Source organism: Scyliorhinus canicula, chromosome 24, assembly GCF_902713615.1.
Source record: "Scyliorhinus canicula chromosome 24, sScyCan1.1, whole genome shotgun sequence".
Lineage (NCBI taxonomy): Eukaryota > Metazoa > Chordata > Chondrichthyes > Carcharhiniformes > Scyliorhinidae > Scyliorhinus > Scyliorhinus canicula.
Window position 1 is genome coordinate 1,742,614 of NC_052169.1, and position 19,207 is coordinate 1,761,820.

A 19,207-nucleotide genomic window follows, 5' to 3' on the forward strand; every position below is an offset into this window, starting at 1 on the left:
CAATTTAGCTTGGCCAATCCACCTAACTTGCACATCTTTGGGCTGTGGGGGTGAGACCCACGCAGACACGGGGAGAATGTGCGAATTCCACACAGACTGTAACCTGGGGCCAGGATCGAACCCAGGTCCTCAGCACCGTGAGACAGCAGTGCAAATCACTATGTTGTCGTGCCACCCCTTTCACACACACTATTACACTATTGCCTGGCATTTGTTGAGACTATTGTTTCACGCACATTTTCATCCTCCTGTGAGCTCCGATTCCATAAGCACCAATCACCACCCGACACTTTATTTTTCTGGGTGTTGGTCAAGTGGGGCTTTCAAGGGACACGATGCATTTACAACCCAACATGACAAAACCTGTCCCTCAAGAGGAACAAAACAATCCGCTCAGGAAAAGTCTCCTCCTTTGGACTGATATGCAGGAGTAGATAAACGCCTGGTGTCCATTCTGAACCTCCCCACAGCGGAACAGCCAGGATCAGGGGAGTTTATCAGCTAGATGAGGTTGGCAGTTTATTTCATGAAGTGTGGAGAGAGTGAGACCTGAATTTCTATAGCGCCTTTCAGGGCCTCAGGATGTCCCAAGTGCTCACAGCCAATGAAGTATTTTTTGATGTGTAATCACTGTTGTAATGTGGGAAGCATGGCAGCCAATTTGTGCACAACAAGCTCCCACAATTAGTGTTGTGATAACAACTAGATAATCTGTTACACGAGAGTGACCTCCCCGTTCTTCTTCCTGTCGTTGTGAGCCTGAGTGTAACATCTCAGCTGCAAGACAGAACCTCCGACAGTGATGCACTCTCTGGACTCAAAGTGCCAGCCCAGATTGATGTGCTTAAGTCACAGGATTGGGACCTGAACCCACAACCTTCTCACTCAAAATACAAGAGTTTTACCCGTGGCTGACAGAGTACACAGATGGCCTAGTGCTGCACCGTTACACTGAGGCCCTGGGCGATATGGTGTCATCATGGGGCTTAAGCAGAAAGATGCAACAAAAAGTGTGGGCTGCCTATGTCAGCTATACTGCCATTAGCGGTCACATCCCCGCCCCTGGACCGAGCTGTAGCACCATTACCTGTCACACCCTTTCCCCCCCACCGAGCTTCACATCAGCACTGCCTGACAATTCTAGGGTGTAATGGAGGCCACAAGTGATGGAAAGGAATAAGGGCAGCACAGTGGCCTAGTGGTTAGCACAGCTGCCTCACGGCGCTGAGGTCCCAGGTTCGATCCCGGCTCTGGGTCACTGTCCGTGTGGAGTTTGCACATTCTCCCCGTGTCTGCGTTGGTTTCGCCCCCACAATCCAAAAATGTGCAGAGTAGGTGGATTGGCCACACTAAATTGTCCTCTTAATTGGAAAAAATAATTGGTTAATCTAAATTTATAAAAAAAAATAATGATGGAAAGGAATTAAAAATGCTGAAAATTGATTGAGCTACACTTTATATTGACCAACAGAACTCAATTTAACACTCCAGATCATTGCCCAATTTGTCAATCTCCAGTGATCGGAAAGACCTGATTCTCTTAAAGATGAAGGTAGGTAACATCCGTACACATCAGTAACTATTTTTAAATTTCAAGCTCCATTGAAATCCCTTTCCAAAACATTCCACGGGAGATCAAAACCAACAAGAGATTGGCAGATGTCTGAGCGAATTAGGTCTTAAGTCACGAATCTTCACTTTGGTCAACTGAGATGGAGCAATGAGTGCAATCACGCAGATTGTAAACTTCATCACAATCTATACAGCTGCCCATGTAGCTGATGTTCTACAGCCTACCTCAACTTGTAGCAAACCTAAACTGTTCTTCCTTTACAACACATATTCAGTCTTTTAAGTCACCCTGTTTAATGTGATATCTTTGTGTAACGAGGTGTTCAGTCCATTTACATCCTCCAAAGGTCAGTTTTAAATTATTTAGCAGTCTCCAGTCCATACATATCCTCAGTCCACGTGGCGTACTCTAAATAATCCTAGGTTCAGTCTGTACAGCTATTTTCTCGTCTTGTTTTGATCCCTTGTGCACGGCAAGATCATCACAGATTAGAAGTACAATGAATGTCCTTGGACCTTGACTTGGACAAATAACAGATATATACCAATGGGAGCGAGGGAGATAAAGATTGAGGGTAAAGACTGTTTATTTTTGTACCTGGCACGTGGGAGCTGAGACAAACTCATCAGCAGTGAGCTCCCAGCTCAAGAGGACCAACAAAGTTGATCACATCAGGGAGAACCTTAACATCCTGGAGATCGAGTACATCTTGCAAGGTTGAAGGAGATGAATCTTACATCTGATACCTGCCATGAAGCAAGCAAAAGATAATCCGCTATAACTGTGAGGTGAGCTTACCTTTTTGAACATGAAGGATATCCGGGAAATTGGACAGTAAGCCCTGGTATAGGGAAAGTGTATCCAACATGTGGAACAGATCATTCTTGGGTTGCTCCGCAAACAACTCCCCGATGGCTTCATATGTTTTGCCCGTGTTAGAAATAGCCTTGTTCAGAGGGATTGCTAGGTGTGGTTGATCCAACTCGAATGCCTGACTTATTGAATTAAATGCATTGCCTAATTTCTGAAATTCCTTCCTGAAGCCCCCTGCGTGTTTGCGGCAGAGATCTGTAGCTACATTGGTCAGCTGTAGCACGCTGTCATCCATCCTTTTGGAGAAGGTTTTAAACATGTCCACCCTCTCCTCCACATCCTGAAGATCCTGATGCTCCTGCGGAATTTGGATGGTGAGGAAAGAATTAGCGCCGACTAACTCGTCTTTCTCTGACCGCCTCTTCCCCTGTTTCCAAGCCCTGTCGTCCGTGCAAGTCAGGAAGTGCTGGAATCCTTCATACTGGGAGAGCACTGGGTGGCTGGTCATGTGGTCCATCCACAGTATCAAGCGCCGCTTGCGTTTCTCAATGAAATCATCTTCAAATCGGCCTGTGGCCTGTTTCTCGGGGAGGTGTGGCACAGAGATAACGGAGAACTTGTGCAGCAGCCTGTTGTGCAGCCAGTCGAAGTGTTTGTAGCGACGATACACGGGGTACTTGGTGTGGCTGGGGGTCAGCTTGTAGGAGATGTAACTCTTGATGCCTTTGAATTTGGTTTGCTTGGTCGGTTCCTCGATGGTGCAGGTGAAGGGGTGAGGGCTGTCACTCCACTCAGGCCCGTCAGGACTCATCAGCACACAGTAGGTCTCTGCAGTCTTGAATACAGAGGGGACCTCTCCCAGGATGAACGCCTCCCCACCAGACCTTACAAAACTTGAGAAGCGGTTGAAGTTCTTGCCCACGACACTACTTTTAGTGCTGAGCCTACTGGCAGTGCTATCCTGCCTCTCCACAGAGGGTTTCTGCCTGTAAGTCACACTGGGATAAGCGGAGGCCGTGTACGAATGGAGATGATTGTGACCATTGGTGTTACCTGTCACGCCAGGTTCATCAACCACCGTGGAAGAATCATCCCAGTCGTCCCAATCATCATCATCATCTTCCTCATAACTGCCCTGTTGGTAAGGGGGTGGAGAGGTCGGGGAATAGAAGACGGAGTGATTCCCCGGTGAGCTTGCAGGGCTGGAGTAGTAAGTGAAAGAGGAATTGGAGGTCTGGGGTGATGGTGTACTGGGTTTGAGAATTTCCACATAAGAAGCAGGGAAGAGCCCTTTGTCCCCCCGACTATTCTGGCCTTCCAGCCAGCCATCCAAAGACTTCTCGTTAAAAACCAGCAGCTGCTCGTTCTCCTGGATGTTGATCTCCTCGGGGTTTTCACTCTGGAAGCTGTATAGAGCCTTGGCTTTGATTGAAGCCATGGTCGAGGTTTAGAGGGAGAAAGGGATTGCAGTGTCTCCTTGGGTCTGTAGCAGCTGGAGATGGGTCTGGAATGCGGGCTGTCGCTCCAACTCTCCCTCTCGGCTCTGTTCAGCCGGTGGTGGGGGGGAAGGAAGGTGCCTGTACGGTCGCTGTGTGTAGCTCCTACCGTGTGCCCTGCTCCGGGTGCATTGCTCAGCTCGGCACTTTGCTGTTAGTGTCCTCCCGGCAGCCGGCAATCTCCCCAGCTATGGCCGCGCGGCCAAACTCCTCTTTGTTGTGATGAGCTCCTCGCACTTTGAAGCGGAGCAAAAGTTTTGCTGGTTGCAAAATAAGTTCGCGACTGCCCTCTAGGTATTGGATCTTAGGCTGGCGCTTCAAGGAAACGGAGCAACGCATCCTGACTGGTTTCCCTGAACTGCCCTGCAGCCAAACCAGGCTTGTTGAGTTCTGCCCCATTCTGCCACTGCCTCTGCTAACACGGTCGCCCTTCGTGTGTAAAGGGTGTTTGGACCGTGTCAGGTACAGATAGGGCAGAGCACAGGAGCGACGGGAGGCCATTCAGCCCTCCAGCCTGTTCTATGTGATCCAGGCTGACCTGACGAGGGCAGCAGCAGCAGCAGCAGCAGCAGGCAATGCTCTGGACTCTGGAGCATTTCCCTCTCATGCTTTTTATTTTTAAAAAGTTGTGTCACAGTTGTCATTGCAGCCTGGGCAATGTTGTCATCTCCAACACATGTTTACCTTATACCATGTGGAGATGCCGGCGTTGGACTGGGGTGAGCAGAGTAAGAAGTCTTACAACACCAGGTTAAAGTCCGACAGGTTTGATTCAAACACTAGCTTTCGGAGCGCAGCTCCTTCCTCAGGTGAATGGCGAGGTACCTCGCCATTCACCTGAGGAAGGAGCTGCGCTCCGAAAGCTCGTGTTTGAATCAAACCTGTCGGGCTTTAACCTGGTGTTGTAAGACTTCGTACCTTATACCAGGGAACTGGTGTCAGAGTTTGAACAAACTGTGAGGATGAAAATGTCCACAGCCCTTACTTCTGGGGAAAACAGCAGAGTGAAAATGATAAATATTTATTTCCTCCTGGCTTTTTAAAAAAAACACTGGGTCAGATAGATTTATCATACAATTTACAGTGCAGAAGGAGGCCATTCAGCCCATCAAGTCTGCACCAACCCTTGGAAAGAGCACCCTACTTAAGCTCTACCCTTTCCCCGGAACCCAGTAACCTCACCTAACCTTTTTGGTCACTAAGGGCAATTTATCATGGGCAATCCACCGAACCCGCACAACTTTGGACTGTGGGAGGAAACCGGAGCACCCGGAGGAAACCCACGAAGACATGGGGAGAATATGCAGACTCCGCACAGGCAGTGACCCAAGCCGGGAATTGAACCTGGGACCCTGGAGCTGTGAAGCAGCAGTGCTAACCACCGTGCTACCTAGCCAGTCCTAATCATCCCTAATCTGTTCCTTTTCATGCCAAATCACCCTCATACCAGAAAAATTATTGCTTTCAGACTTGTCTCTGTAAAGTGCCACATTGTTGATATTTTACACAAAAATTGTTCCTAACTTTAAAACGTTATTGAACGTGCAGTAAAATGGAGCAACAGAAATCCAATTGGTTTGATTTTGGGTTGGTTTCCAGGAGTGCGATAAACCTGGGTTTTGTCCCTCTGTCGGATTTGAGCTAATGATTTCACCGAGATTCGAAAATTGATGTAATCATCAATAAGCTGCAAATACTAGCAAAGAAAATATTCATTTTCTTTTTACAAATTAAGTTCATGTGAAGGAGCAGAATTGGCAGTAAATAATAACTTCAATCAATCAAATTCTATATTGCAAAGTGCCCCTGGATTAATAGGAATCAGAAAACCTGTTGTCATTTTCATCAATTGAATTCTCAAGCTATCAATCATGATTAGACTCTGGAGAATGGGGGAATGCAGCAAATCAGTTGCAACTGAGATCAATGGTTCTCTGTCGGAAATATAAAAATAACGATTAGAAATTGTTACAGACAAGGCAGCACGGTGGCGCAATGGGGCGCCGAGATCCCGGGTTCGATCCCGGCTCTGGATGACTGTCTGTGTGGGGTTTGCACATTCTCCCTGTGTTTGCGTGGGTTTCGCCCTCACAACCCAAAGATGTGCAGGGTAGGTGGATTGGCCACGCTAAATTGCCCCTTAATTGGAAAAAACGAATTGGGTACTTTAAATTTATTTTTAAAAATAAATTGTTATAGACTAGAGCAAAAATAATAAGAAATGGACATGGAATAATGCTCAGAAAAAACAGCGTACGGAAAGGTAATGGGATGTTTTGTGGCAGCTTCTCTTCCTCCGGGCCAGAGGTCCCAGGTTCAAGTCCCAATTCAAGGTGGTTCATAACATGGCCAAACAGGTTGATTGTCAGCCTGGAGATCGACCCCAATATACCGGATGACAGGCGGTGAGAGCGGAAGAGTTTCCTGTTCAGCTATACTGTAGAAGGCAACAGCGAAGCACTGCAGTACATTGCCAGGGGTCATCATGAACCAATCCAATGGAACTCCATGATCATCCTCTTTGGGCATGGTACCTGAAGGCGGAGGATATAAATCAAAGGGACTTGAGGAGAACTGAAAAAAAGGTAAAAGATGCTCACCCATCTGGTGCAGAAACTCTCCCATCACTGGGCCATACACAGCTTAATAGTCACCCCCATGTCGATAATCTGGAGATCGTGCTGCACCTCAGGACCTGGTGAGCTGTGTTGTAGGCTTCAGCACTGAACTTTCAGTGAGATGCAAAGGGGAGAGCAGAAGACATCACTACAAAGTAGGTGATAAATTGTCCACAACTCCTTCAGTTGTGCTGAACTCGTGATGGCAAAACTGAAGATGCCACATTCATCAAGAATGTGGATTTGGCAGGAAACTGAAAGGGTCCTGGTTGAAGCACTCTCCCTGCTGCTCATTCCTTGTGCTATAAATAAACCTGTGTAGGAGGTAGACAAATTAATGGGCTAAGTCTGGAATCATGCAGGAGCTCAGTCTCAGCAGAGCCTGGCTCTTCCTCATCATCCAACCATAAGCACCAATTACAACTCTTTCATTTCATTCTTCAAATGTTAGACCTTCTGCTTTTCCAACCCATCCCGTCTCCAGTTAATTGGTTGCTTGTATCCACAGCAATTGCTTTAAATGCTTTGTAAATGTTTTTCCGATGTTTGGCTGTGGGCATTTTCGGATGTAAAATAGTTGGTTGTTTTCTCTTAACAAGGCATGAAAGCACCATCTACTGGCAGAGTATAGCAACTCTGCAACATCCACCAACTAATGGACAGGCCAATGTCAGCAGCATCGACACTGAAATAACAACTTGTATTTATTCAGTGCCTTTAATGAAATAAACAATCCCAAAGCGCTTCACAGCAGCATTCTAAAACAAATATGACACCAAGTCACGTATGGGGATATTAGGGCAGCAAATAAAAGTTCTGTCGAAGGGTCTTATGGACTCGGAACATTAACTGTTTCTCTCTCCACAGATGCTGCCTGACCTGCTGAGTTTAATTTATTTATTTTTAAAATAAATTTAGAGTACCCAATTCATTTTTACCAATTAAGGGGCAATTTAGCGTGGCCAATCCACCAAGCCTGCACATCATTTGGGCTGTGGGGGCGAAACCCACACAAACACGGGGAGAATGTGCAAACTCCACACGGGCAGTGACCCAGAGCCGGAATCGAACCTGGGACCTCAGCGCCGTGAGGCAGCAATGCTAACCACTGCGCCACCGTGCTGTCCTGACCTGTTGAGCTAACCCATCATTTTCTATTTATATTAGGACAACAAATAGGTGTTAAGGAGTGACTTGCAGGAAGAGAAAAAGAGGCGGAAAGATAGGGAACTTAGAGCAGAGCCAGCGGAAGGCATGGCTGGTGGAGTAATTAAAATTAGGGATGTTCCAGAGGCCAGAAGTAGAAGAGCACAGATATCTCAGACAGCAGTGGAGCTGGAGGAGATAACTGACCCAGGAAGGGGGCAAGGCCATGAAGGAATTTGAAAACAGGGTTGCGAATTTTAAGATTGAAGCATTACTTGGCTGGGAGTTGACGTAAGTCAGCGAGCACAGAGTCGATTGGTCAATGGGACTTGGCATGTGTTAGGACAGAGGCAACAGAATTTTGGGTGACATTGAGAGAAGGTAGAGTCAGGAGTGTTTCGGAATAGTCAAGTCTAGAGGTAAACTCGGTTAATTCAGTTTCTCACTTCATAAATACTGCCGGACTTGCACAGTAATTTCAATTTCTGTTTTTAAACAAGGATAGAATTGGTGTGGCATTTCGATTCCCCTATTTACAACGCCAGGTATCCCACATGCTTTTTTAACTGCCCTGCAACCTTTAAGGATTTGTGAATATGCAACCCAATCCCTCTCCTCAGCGTAGTACCATTTAGGTCAGACTGCCTCTTCATTTAATTCCTACAACCCCCAAGGAGGTCACGGAGAATGTGAACCATCTGATTCCCCCTGACCATCACGGAATACGAAGACCCCGGTAAAGGGGTAGGGATTCCCCTTTAACGAGGGGAGCCCTCGCAGTATAAAAACCCCGACCTGGGTGTGGGTCAAGGAGGGGAGCCCTTGGGGGAGTGGAGAGTTATTGTGTTTAGAGAATTATCCAGTATTGTTGCATGCAGCCTAACATTCCATGTGTATTTGCTCTGCCAAAGTGCATCACTTCACATTTATCCATATTAAATTACATGTTGCGTGACTATCTGTTGTAGGTTGAAGTAATACGTTGAGGCAGAATTAAATCACAACGGTGATTTATTAACAAAGGAAGAACTTTATCAAATATAAGAACTAGGAGCAGGAGTCGGCAATTTAGCCCCTTGAGCCCGCTCTGCCATGCAGTATGATCATGGCTGATCTCCTCTAGGCTTCAACTCCACTTTTCTGCCCGTTCTCTATAACCCTTCAACCCGGGGCAGCAGGGTAGCATGGTGGTTAGCATAAATGCTTCACAGCTCCAGGGTCCCAGGTTCGATTCCCGGCTGGGTCACTGTCTGTGTGGAGTCTGCACGTCCTCCCCGTGTGTGCGTGGGTTTCCTCCGGGTGCTCCGGTTTCCTCCCACAGTCCAAAGATGTGCGGGTTAGGTGGATTGGCCATGCTAAATTGCCCGTAGTGTCCTAATAAAAGTAAGGTTAAGGGAGGGGTTGTTGGGTTACGGGTATAGGGTGGATACGTGGGTTGAGTAGGGTGATCATGGCTCGGCACAACATTGAGGGCCGAAGGGCCTGTTCTGTGCTGTACTGTTCTATGTTCTATAACCCATTACCAATTAAAAATCCCCTTATATTTAGTTCTGGCATCCACTGCACTCTGGTAGTGAATTCCACAGAATCACAACTCTTTGAAAGAAGTAATTTCTTCTCATCTCTGTTTAAATCTGCTGCCTCTCATCCTAAAACTATGAGCTCTTGATCTAGATTGCCCCACAAGAGGAAGCATCCGCTCTACATCTACTTTGTCAATCCCCTTTATCATCTAATATACCTCAATTAGATCTCCCCTCATTCTTCTAAACTCAAGATTGTATTGGCTTAAACTGCTCAATATCTCTTCATAATAATTGTCAGCTGGGCGGAACGGTGGCACAGTGGTTAGCATTGCTACCTACGGCGCTGAGGACCCGGGTTCGAATCCCGGCCCTGGGTCACTGTCCGTGAGGAGTTTGCACATTCTCCCCGTGTCTGCGTGGGTTTCACCCCCACAACCCAAAGATGTGCAGGTTAGGTGGATTGGCCACTCTAAATTTATGAAAAAAAAAAATAATTGTCAGCCCAAGCCTGGATATTGTCCAGGTCACTCTCACCTCACCAGCGTTCAGCTCTTTTGTCCATGTTTGAACCAAGGCTGTATTGAGGTCAGGGGCTGAGACCCTGGCGGACCCAAACTGAGCGTCCGTGAGCAGGTTGCTGAGTAAGTGCCGCTTGATAGCACTGTTGATGACCCCTTCCAACACTTTGCTGATATGGAGAGTAGACTGATCGGGCGGTAATTGGCTGAGTTGGATTTGTCCTGTTTCTTGTGTATAGGACACACCTAGATAGATAGAATTTACAGTGCATAAGAGGCCATTCAGCCTATCGAGTCTGCACCGGCTCTTGGAAAGAGTACCCGACCCAAGGTCCACACCTCCACCCTATCCCCTATCCCCAGTAACCCCACCCAACACTAAGGGCAATTTTGGACACTAAGGGCAATTTATCATGGCCAATCCACCTAACCTGCATATCTTTGGACTGTGGGAGGAAACCGGAGCACCCGGAGGAAACCCACGTAGACACGGGGAGGATGTGCAGATTCCGCACAGACAGTGACCCAAGCCGGAATCAAACCTAGGACCCTGGAGTGGTGAAGCAATTGTGCTATCCACAATGGTACCGTGCTGCCCACCTGGCCAATTTTCCACATTGCCGGGCAGATGCCAGTGTTGTAGCTGTACTGGAACAGCTTGGCTAGGGGTGCGGCAAGTTCTGGAGCACAAGTCTTCAGTACTATTGCTGGGATATTGTCAGGGCCCATAGCCTTTGTGGTATCAACCGTTTCTTGATGTCACGTGGTGTCACTTGTATTGGCTGAAGACTGACATCCGGGACGCGGGGGATCTCCGGAGGAGACCAGATAGATCATCAAATAATAATAATAATTATTATCAAGTGGCAAGTTATATTCAGGCTACACAAGTGCCAGATAATGACCATGTACAAGCGAGGATCTAACCCCTGCCCCCGTTGACATTCAATGTCATTACCATCGCTAAGTCCCCCACAATCAACATCCTGGGGATACCACTGATCAGAAACTGAACTGGACTAGCTACATTAATACTGTGGCTACCAGGGCAGGTCAAAGGCTAGGAATCCTACGGCGACTATCTCACCTCCTGACCCTCCCAAAGCCTGTTCACTATCTACAAGGCACAAGTCAGGAGTACAGTAAGAAGTCTTACAACACCAGGCTAAAGTCCAACAGGTTTGTTTCGAATCACTAGCTTTCGGAACACTGCTCCTTCCTCAGGTGAATGGAGAGGTAGGTTCCATAAACATATCTATGGACAAAGTCAAAGATGCAAGACAATACTTTGAATGCGAGCATTTGCAGGTAATTAAGTCTTTACAGAGTCAGAGAGAGGGGTAACCCCAGGTTAGAGAGGTGTGAATTGTCTCAAGCCAGGATTTCGCAAGCCCAGGCCAGATGGTGGGGGTGAATGTAATGTGACATGAATCCAAGGTCCCGGTTGAGACCGTACTCATGTGTGCGGAACTTGGCTAAAAGTTTCTGGCTCAGCGATTCTGCGTTGTCGCGCGTCCTGAAGGCTGCCTTGGAGAATGCTTACCCGAAGATCAGAGGCTGAATGCCCTTGACTGCTGATGTGTTGCCCGACTGGAAGGGAGCATTCCTGCCTGGCGATTCATGGAGAGTTTGTTGTCGCCCCCGGGCTGCCACTATCACTCTGCATCCTCTTCACAAACCCGTCTTCACAGATAATTTCACCCCTAAGCTGCAAGTACAGCATGATTTGTTCTGACTTATCAAAATGTCAGCCAGTGAGAACATCCTTTTTATCTTCGTCAAAACTGAGCCCCCGGTAAAATGCCTCGAATGCTGCATTGATTTTATCCAGAGCGTCATCAGCCCTCCCCCTTTGTCCCTAACCTGAGCTATCTCTCATGTAGCCGCCTGGCGAGCTAACAGACGGCTGGCATTCTCCCCGTATTCACAGAATACACCCTGCGAGTGAGGCAATTGGCTTAACGCCTTCCCAATCGAAAGCAGATCGAACTGCACCTGCAACCTTCTTCTCTCAAGCAACCTCTGCCTTTCCACCCCCCCCCCCCAACCTTATCCCTGTGGCCTCATGTATTACCTCTGACCACCGCCGTCAGCGCTTCCCAGAACGTGGAGGGTGAAATCTGCCCATTCTGATTAAACTCCACATAGTTCTCTCTGGCTGAGGCTACCTTCTCACAAGACCTCGATTGCCAGGACGGCCGAATCTAACCTCGACGGGGGCCGCTGGATTCGACCTGTTTCTAATCTGACGCCCACATAATGTGGCGCGTGGTTCGATATCACTATCGCCGTATACTCCACACCCCTGCAATCCCCGGGAGCATCGATTTCCCCACCACGAAAAAGTCTATTCAGGAGTATAACCGATGCATGTGGGAAAAGAAGGAAAACTCCCTCTCTCCTGGATGCCTAAACCTCCACGGATCCACCTCCCCAATCTGTTTCATGAATACACCCTGTTCCTTTGCCATTTTCAAAATCACTAATGACTTGGGGCTCAATCTATCCACCTTTGAGTCCAAAACGCATTTGAAATCACCCCCCCGTCATGATCAATTGATGAGTCAAGAACCAGGACGGCCACCAACGTCTTCTTAATAAACTCTGTGTCATCCTAATTAGGTGCATAAATGTTAACTGAGACTACCGAGTCCCCGCCAGCACCCCACTAACAATTGTATATGCCCCCCCCCCCAACCCCTGGGGTCTATGCCGGCCACCTTCTTATTGAACAGGATCACAATCCCTCCTGACTTTGAATCAAAACCTGAGTGGAACGCCTGCCTCACCCATTCCTTTCTTACCCTAATCTGATCCTTCATCCTCAAATGTGTCTCCTGCAGTAAGATAACGTCCGCCTTCAAGCTCTTCAAATGAGCAAACACTGGGGATCACCAGGGGCTGGTTTAGCTCACTGGGCTAAATCGCTGGCTTTTGAAGCAGACCACGCAGGCCAGCAGCACGGTTCGATTCCCGTACCAGCCTCCCCGGACAGGCGCTGGAATGTGGCGACTAGGGGCTTTTCACAGTAACTTCGTTGAAGCCTACTCGTGACAATAAGCGATTTTCATTTTCATTTCATTTCATTTTTTCATTTCAACTGGACCATTCAACGCCCTCACGCTCCATGACACCATCCTCACTGTGTGTGTGGGGGGTGTCTATGAACCCCTCCCCCTCTGCTATGGTCTGCCATTCCAACCTAATACGGAAATCTTGCTGGATCCAAGCTTCCCTTGAGGTTGGGCCTACCCAAGACGGCCACTGCCTCCGTCCCCTTATAATAATAATCTTTATTGTCACAAGTAGGCTTACATTAACACTGCAATGAAGTTACTGTGAAAGTCCCCTAGTCGCCACATTATGTTCGGGTACACTGAGGGAGAATTCAGAATGTCCAAATTACCGAACAAGTATGTTGTTCGGGATTTGTGGGAGGAAACCGGAGCACCTGGAGGAAACCCACGCAGACACGGGGAGACTCCGCACAGACAGTGACCCAATCGGGAATCGAACCCAGGCCCCTGGCGCTGCACACAAAACCACCTGCGTCACCAGTTACGACCCTGCCCGCTTACCCCCTCCTCGGTCCCCACCCCAACCGCTCTCCCCTCTCCCTGGCCCTTCCGCCCCTCTCCCCTTCGAACCCCCCACCCAACCAGCCACCTCTCTACTACACCTTTTCCCCAATCCTGAACAAAAGGGAACCAACTCACCCCAGGACCCCTGCCTCCGCCCTCGACTGCCCCTCCCTCCCTCCCTGGCTACCCACTGCACGCCCCTCCCTCACACCCCCTGCTAGCATGGCAACCCCCAATTGGGGGACTGCATAAAGAACAAAGTTTTATTTAAAAACGAAGGGCAGCACGGTGGTGCAGTGGTTAGCCCTGTTGCCTCACGGCGCTGAGGTCCCAGGTTCAATCCCGGCTCTGGGTCACTGTCCGTGTGGAGTTTGCACATTCTCCCCGTGTCTGCGTGGGTTTCGTCCCCACAACGCAAAAGATGTGCAGGGTAGGTGGATTGGCCACGCTAAATTGCCCCTTAATTGGAAAAAATGAATTGGGCATTCTAAATTTAACATTTTTAAAAAATTTACAAACGATATATAGATTTCCCAATAGACCCCTAACAGGTTCCGGTTTGGTCATTGACCTACTGGCCGACCTTATACACACTGGGTAAGTGAGATACCCCAGCCCAAGCAGAATAGCCCGTATTCCACAAGGAGCACAGAGAGGACAAGCTTTCCTACCCAGTAGATCACTTGCGGGATATTACATTTCTCCTCCCAAAATTCCGAAGACCCCCCTCAGCGTGCAATGAGATGGATAGGTTGCGGGCGGAGGATGTCAGAATCTCTTCGGCTCCGATAAGTCCTCATGGCGCTGATACGCCAGATCAGTCGGCATATATCATGCCGGTGGACGCCGTCTGTGGCAGGAATGTCATGGCGAACGATCGGTTGGAGGCGGCTGAACTACGGAGTCGCCGTCCGAGACCTGCATTCTCCATCTGGGAGTCGGAAGACAACTTTGGGCATGTCGGCATGGAGACTGGTGGCGTTACAATCGGCTGGTTGGGCAATGGAGCGGGAGGATCCAGGACAGGCTTCTCCTGAGGCACATCCCGAGGGGGGGAAACCTCTGCGCGCAAAGATGATCCAGGTGTTGTTTCATTACTTACCCCTGGACCTGAATTTGGTGAGAGACTAATGCCATTTGATGGACGACAATTCCAGAGAGCCAGTGAGCCCCGTTGATGAAGTTATGAACGATCAGGGTGTCGTCAGATGGGAAGCGGCGAAGAGGTCGACATCGAAATAGGCAACACCCTTGCAAATCTTGGTTACAGCACACCTTCACGCCAATGTCCAGTAGAATCAAACTCAGCCGTGTGCGAAGCCTACGACCCATTAACATCTCAGTGGGGGCCACCCCAGTTACTGTGTGTGGCATGGTCCTCTAAGAGAATTAAAATCTTGCCAGTCTTGTGTTCATTGAGCCGAATGTTTGTTTCTTGAGCTCCCGTTTAACCGTCTGCACGGTCCTCTCTGCCGAGCATTCGAAGCCGGATGTTATGGGGCAGTGCAGACGTGACGAATCATGTTGCTCTTACAAAAGCGGAAAACTCTTCACTCGTGAACAAGGCCCCGTTATCGCTCACGAGCACCTCTGGGATTCCGTGGGTGGAAAAAGAAATGCGTAATCGCTCGATGGTCATCCGGGAAGTGGCCAATTTGTGTGTGGTGATATGCACTTGTGTATATCTGTATATAACTGTACATTGTTACACCAATGTATATAACAGTACCACTGTACATAGCTGATGATCAATACATGCAGTGACAGTCATGACCTCCTGCCAGTAGGTGGAACCAGACACCCATAGAGACATATATATACTGGGGGACGGACGAGACAGGGGCACTTGGTAGAAGGACAGTCGCATCTCACCGTAGCTCCACAGAAATGTAGACATAATTGTTTGTACATAGAATTGCATGGTTACCTTTCTGCATGTCAAGAATAAGTACTTATTTTTTTAATTATAAATTTAGAGTACCCAATTATAATTTTTTTAATTAAGGGGCAATTTAGCATGGCCAATCCACCTAACCTGCACATCTTTGGGTTGTGGGGGTGAAACCCACGCAGACACGGGGAGAATGTGCAAACTCCATACGGACAGTGACCCAGGGCCGGGATTCAAACCCGGGTCCTCAGCGCCGCTGTCCCAGTGCTAACCACTGCACCACATGCCGCCCTCAGAATAAGTACTTATTACAACCACACCCGTATGTTCTATGTGTGCCTTCATGATCAGGGGAGCCATAGAACACACAGAGTGGGAAACCTAGAACCCAAGACGGGAGCAGCGAAATCGGCGTGCACACTGGCCCGAGGGTGCCCCTCCCACTCGCAGGGATGTAGGGGTACCGGCGCGGGGATTTTCTGGTGTTCTTGACAGATGGAGAACGTCTGGGCCAACGTTTCGATATCCATGTCCAAACCCGGTCACCAAATGAAGCTTCTCGCCAGCATCTTCATTTTTGACACTCTGGGATGTCCGTTGTGAAGGTCCTGCAACACGACAGCCTGTCCCTTCGCCGGGAGAACAACCCTGGTGCCCCACAGGAGGATGCTGCCCTCCACAGGCAACTCTGACAATTATGAGGAGAAAGCGTTCAACTCCACTGGTAGCTGCTGATCCTGCCCACCATGTGGCGCCAGATGACGCACCTTGGCAAATACAAGGCTGGTTTGCGTTCAGTCACGAACACACGAGGTTGTGATGGGCAATCATTTGTGCGCCGTAGGAAGGTTTATGGATTTTATCTGCGATGGAGAAGGCTCGGCGGATCAGCATGCTCAATCTGGGTCCCTGGGCAATGCTCAAAAAAGTATTTGTAAGCAGCCAGTGAGAAAGCCCAGTGCTGAATCCTCGCAGACGCTATTGGCAGGATTGCCTTATCTTCACAGAAGAGGCCTAGCGATGGCTTGTGATTGATGATGATAAACATACAGCGGCCATAGACCTATTGGTGAAACTGTTTTACACCGAATACAAACGCCAGACCTTCTTTGTCGATCTGGACATATTTTCTTCTGGCTGCAGCCAGCGTCCAGGAGGCAAAAATGACCGGACGGTCACTGTTGTTGTCCATTCGGTGGGAGAAAGTTGCCCTGATGCCATACGGTGAAGCATCACACGTGACGTACAACGGTTTTGAAGAGTCAAAATGTGTCAACACCCTGTAGAAGAGAACCGCTGCTTCACCTTGTTAAATGCCGCATCCTGGGCTTTGCCCCAAGCCCAAGGCTGGGGAGCCTGGAGCACTGGCCCTCCTGCTGCTGGTGGTTATGCCTAGACCACATACACATGGACTGGAATCACATCTCGGCGGCTAGCTCTTCGCCCAGAAACCATAGTCACAGCGGCGTTCGGGCCGTTGGGACACCATGTGAGAGGTGACGTCCCAAAACGTTCACCTCCAACCCTTGTATCTCTTGTTCGCCACGTTCCACGCTTTCTTGGGATAAGGAGATCTGCAGCAGCTGCTGAAGAGTTTGGGATACTTCACCCAAAAGCTTTTCAGTAGTTTCCATATTATTGATACCGCAGACCAAGCGATCGCGGAGCATATCAGACAAAACAGTTCCATCCTCACAAAACTCGGTTTACTTCCATAGCCGAGACACAAACTCGGTGACGGACTGACCCATGGATCTCGCTGCAATATTAAACCGATACCTTTGAACAATTATCAACAGGGTTGGGTTAACATACTGTGCCACAAGTGGCAGGAACTGGTCGAATGCTCGTATATCCGGTGTCACCGGGCATGTGAGACTCCGGATCACCTCGAACATATGTGGTCCACAGGCCGTAAACAGTATGACCGTCTGGTGCTAGTTCTCTGTGATATTGTTGTCCCGGGAAAAAAAACACATCCATTCAGTGTATTGGTTCCAGTCTTCTACAATGGCGTCAAATGCATCTAACCGTCCAAACAGAGGCACACTCAATCAAAGAAATCCAAACCTGGGTCCACAAAATCAGCTAACCAGTTTACTCCTCGGTGCCAGTTTAATAAGAACATGGGGAGTTCACACCGAGTAAAAATAAGAAGCAAGTTTTATTTACAAACGATATATACACACTTCCCGGTAGATCCCTACTGGGTTCCTGCTTGGTTGGTGACTGACTTATCGACCTTATAGATACTCCCCCTAGCGGGGGAGATCGTACTCCACAAGGAGCACAGGGAAGAGAAGTATTCCCACCCCGTATGTTCCGTGCGGCATTTTACAGAAGCCCACCCACATCACCCAAACTAGTGCAATCCAAAAGGAACACACCCAAACCAAGAGAAAAACACAGGACTCCGAACAATCCCAACATTGACCACAATAGAAAATCCAACATATGCAATCATAATACCTCCAAACACTCAAATCACAAAAACATCAAAACTGTACATTATCAGTATTAGTCCTCCCCAAAACCATTCTTCTTAATAAAGTCATTCACCTCCTCCGGCATATTAGTGTTCTTTGTTCTTGAATGTGACCCGGTTTTGCCTGGTACAGCTTCCAGAATCGAACCTTACTCCTAAAGAGCGCCACCTTGGCTTTGTTGAAGCTCACTCGGCGATTGGCAAGGTTGGCCCCAATGTCCTGATAAATGTGTATCGAAGCCTCACAGCTACAGTCTCATGTGGATTTCACCCACCTCAAAATTCGCTCCTTCTCCTGGTACTTATGCAACTGGGTGATCACTGCCTGTGGCGATTCTCCAGCTCTCTGCTTCTGATGCAGCAACCTCTGGGGGCTTCTCGAAGACCCCCTCCCCGACCAGCTTCCCAAACATCTTTGCCACGTAATCGGTGGCGCTCCTGCCTTCGACCCCCCCCTCCGGCAATCCAACTATTCTTAAGTTTTGATGCCTGGATCAATTTACCTGGTCATCCACTCTGGCCTTCAACATTTTCTGGGCCTCTGCTGGCAGTTACCTCTGCCTCCAGAAACACATTCCGGTCGCTGTGGTCTGAGACCGCCCTCTCCACCTCCCGAATTGTCACGCCCTGCGACTCCATTCACTTCTCCACGCTCTCCAAAGCCCCGCAAAGAGGGGCTATTGCTGCCTCGATCGCCCTCCTGCGTCTCCTGCCGGTGCTTCTTAAATTCTCCGGTGATAAACTCCATTAACTGCTCCACAGGCAGTGGGGAAGGAGACAACAACATGGCCAGTTCACAGATCATAGAATTTACAGTGGAGGAGGACATTTGGCCCTTCAAGTCTGCACCGGCCCTTGGAAAGAGCACCTTGCTTAAACACACGCCTCCACCCCATCCCCGTAAACCCAGTAATTCCACCTAACCTTTTTTTGGACACTAAGGGCAATTTATCATGGCCAATCCACCTAACCAGCTCATCTTTGGACTGTGGGAGGAAACCGGAGTACCCGGAGGAAACCCACGCAGACATGGGATGAACGTGCAGACTCCGAACAGACAGTGACCCAAGCTGGGAATCGAACCTGGGACCCTGGAACTGTGAAACAACAGTGCTAACCACTGACTGTGCTACTGTGTCGCCCATACTTTCCTTTGCTGCGTCACGTGGATCTCCAACTCGAGTGGGGGCTTTATTCGATTTAAGCCTGGTTTTATAACCCGTCGACATTGGGCGGCACAGTGGTTAGCACTGCTGCCTGAGGTGCCGAGGTCCCAGGTTCGATCCCGTCCCCGGGTCACAGTTTGTGTAGAGCTTGCACATTCTCCCCGTGTCTGCGTGGGTCTCACCCCAACCCAAAGATGTGCAGGGTAGGTGGATTGACCACACTAAATTGCCCCTTAATTGGAAAAAATGAATTGAGTACTCTAAATTTATGAAAAAAATAACCCACTGACATTCCACATTGGAGGAAAAACCTACAAGCTTCAATTTATTTGTCCTGTTCCCCACCAAAACGCCCGTTAACCGGGTAGAAAGGACTAAAACCTAAGCCTCCAAG

At 48.8% G+C, this 19,207-nt stretch overlaps 1 protein-coding gene across 1 annotated transcript; it reads right to left on the minus strand.

Annotated features, from left to right (window-relative positions):
* Positions 1-2,250: 2,250 nt before the first annotated feature.
* Positions 2,251-4,136, minus strand: snx33 (sorting nexin 33). Its single transcript, XM_038784494.1, has one exon. The coding sequence runs from the start codon at positions 3,822-3,824 to the stop codon at positions 2,349-2,351; it is 1,476 nt and encodes a 491-aa protein (XP_038640422.1). The 5' UTR covers positions 3,825-4,136; the 3' UTR covers positions 2,251-2,348.
* Between the last annotated feature and the right edge of the window lie 15,071 nt (positions 4,137-19,207).

Excerpts from the sequence above, each read along its gene's own strand:
- snx33 (XM_038784494.1), bottom strand. The coding sequence starts at position 3,824 with ATGGCTTCAATCAAAGCCAAGGCTCTATACAGCTTCCAGAGTGAAAAC.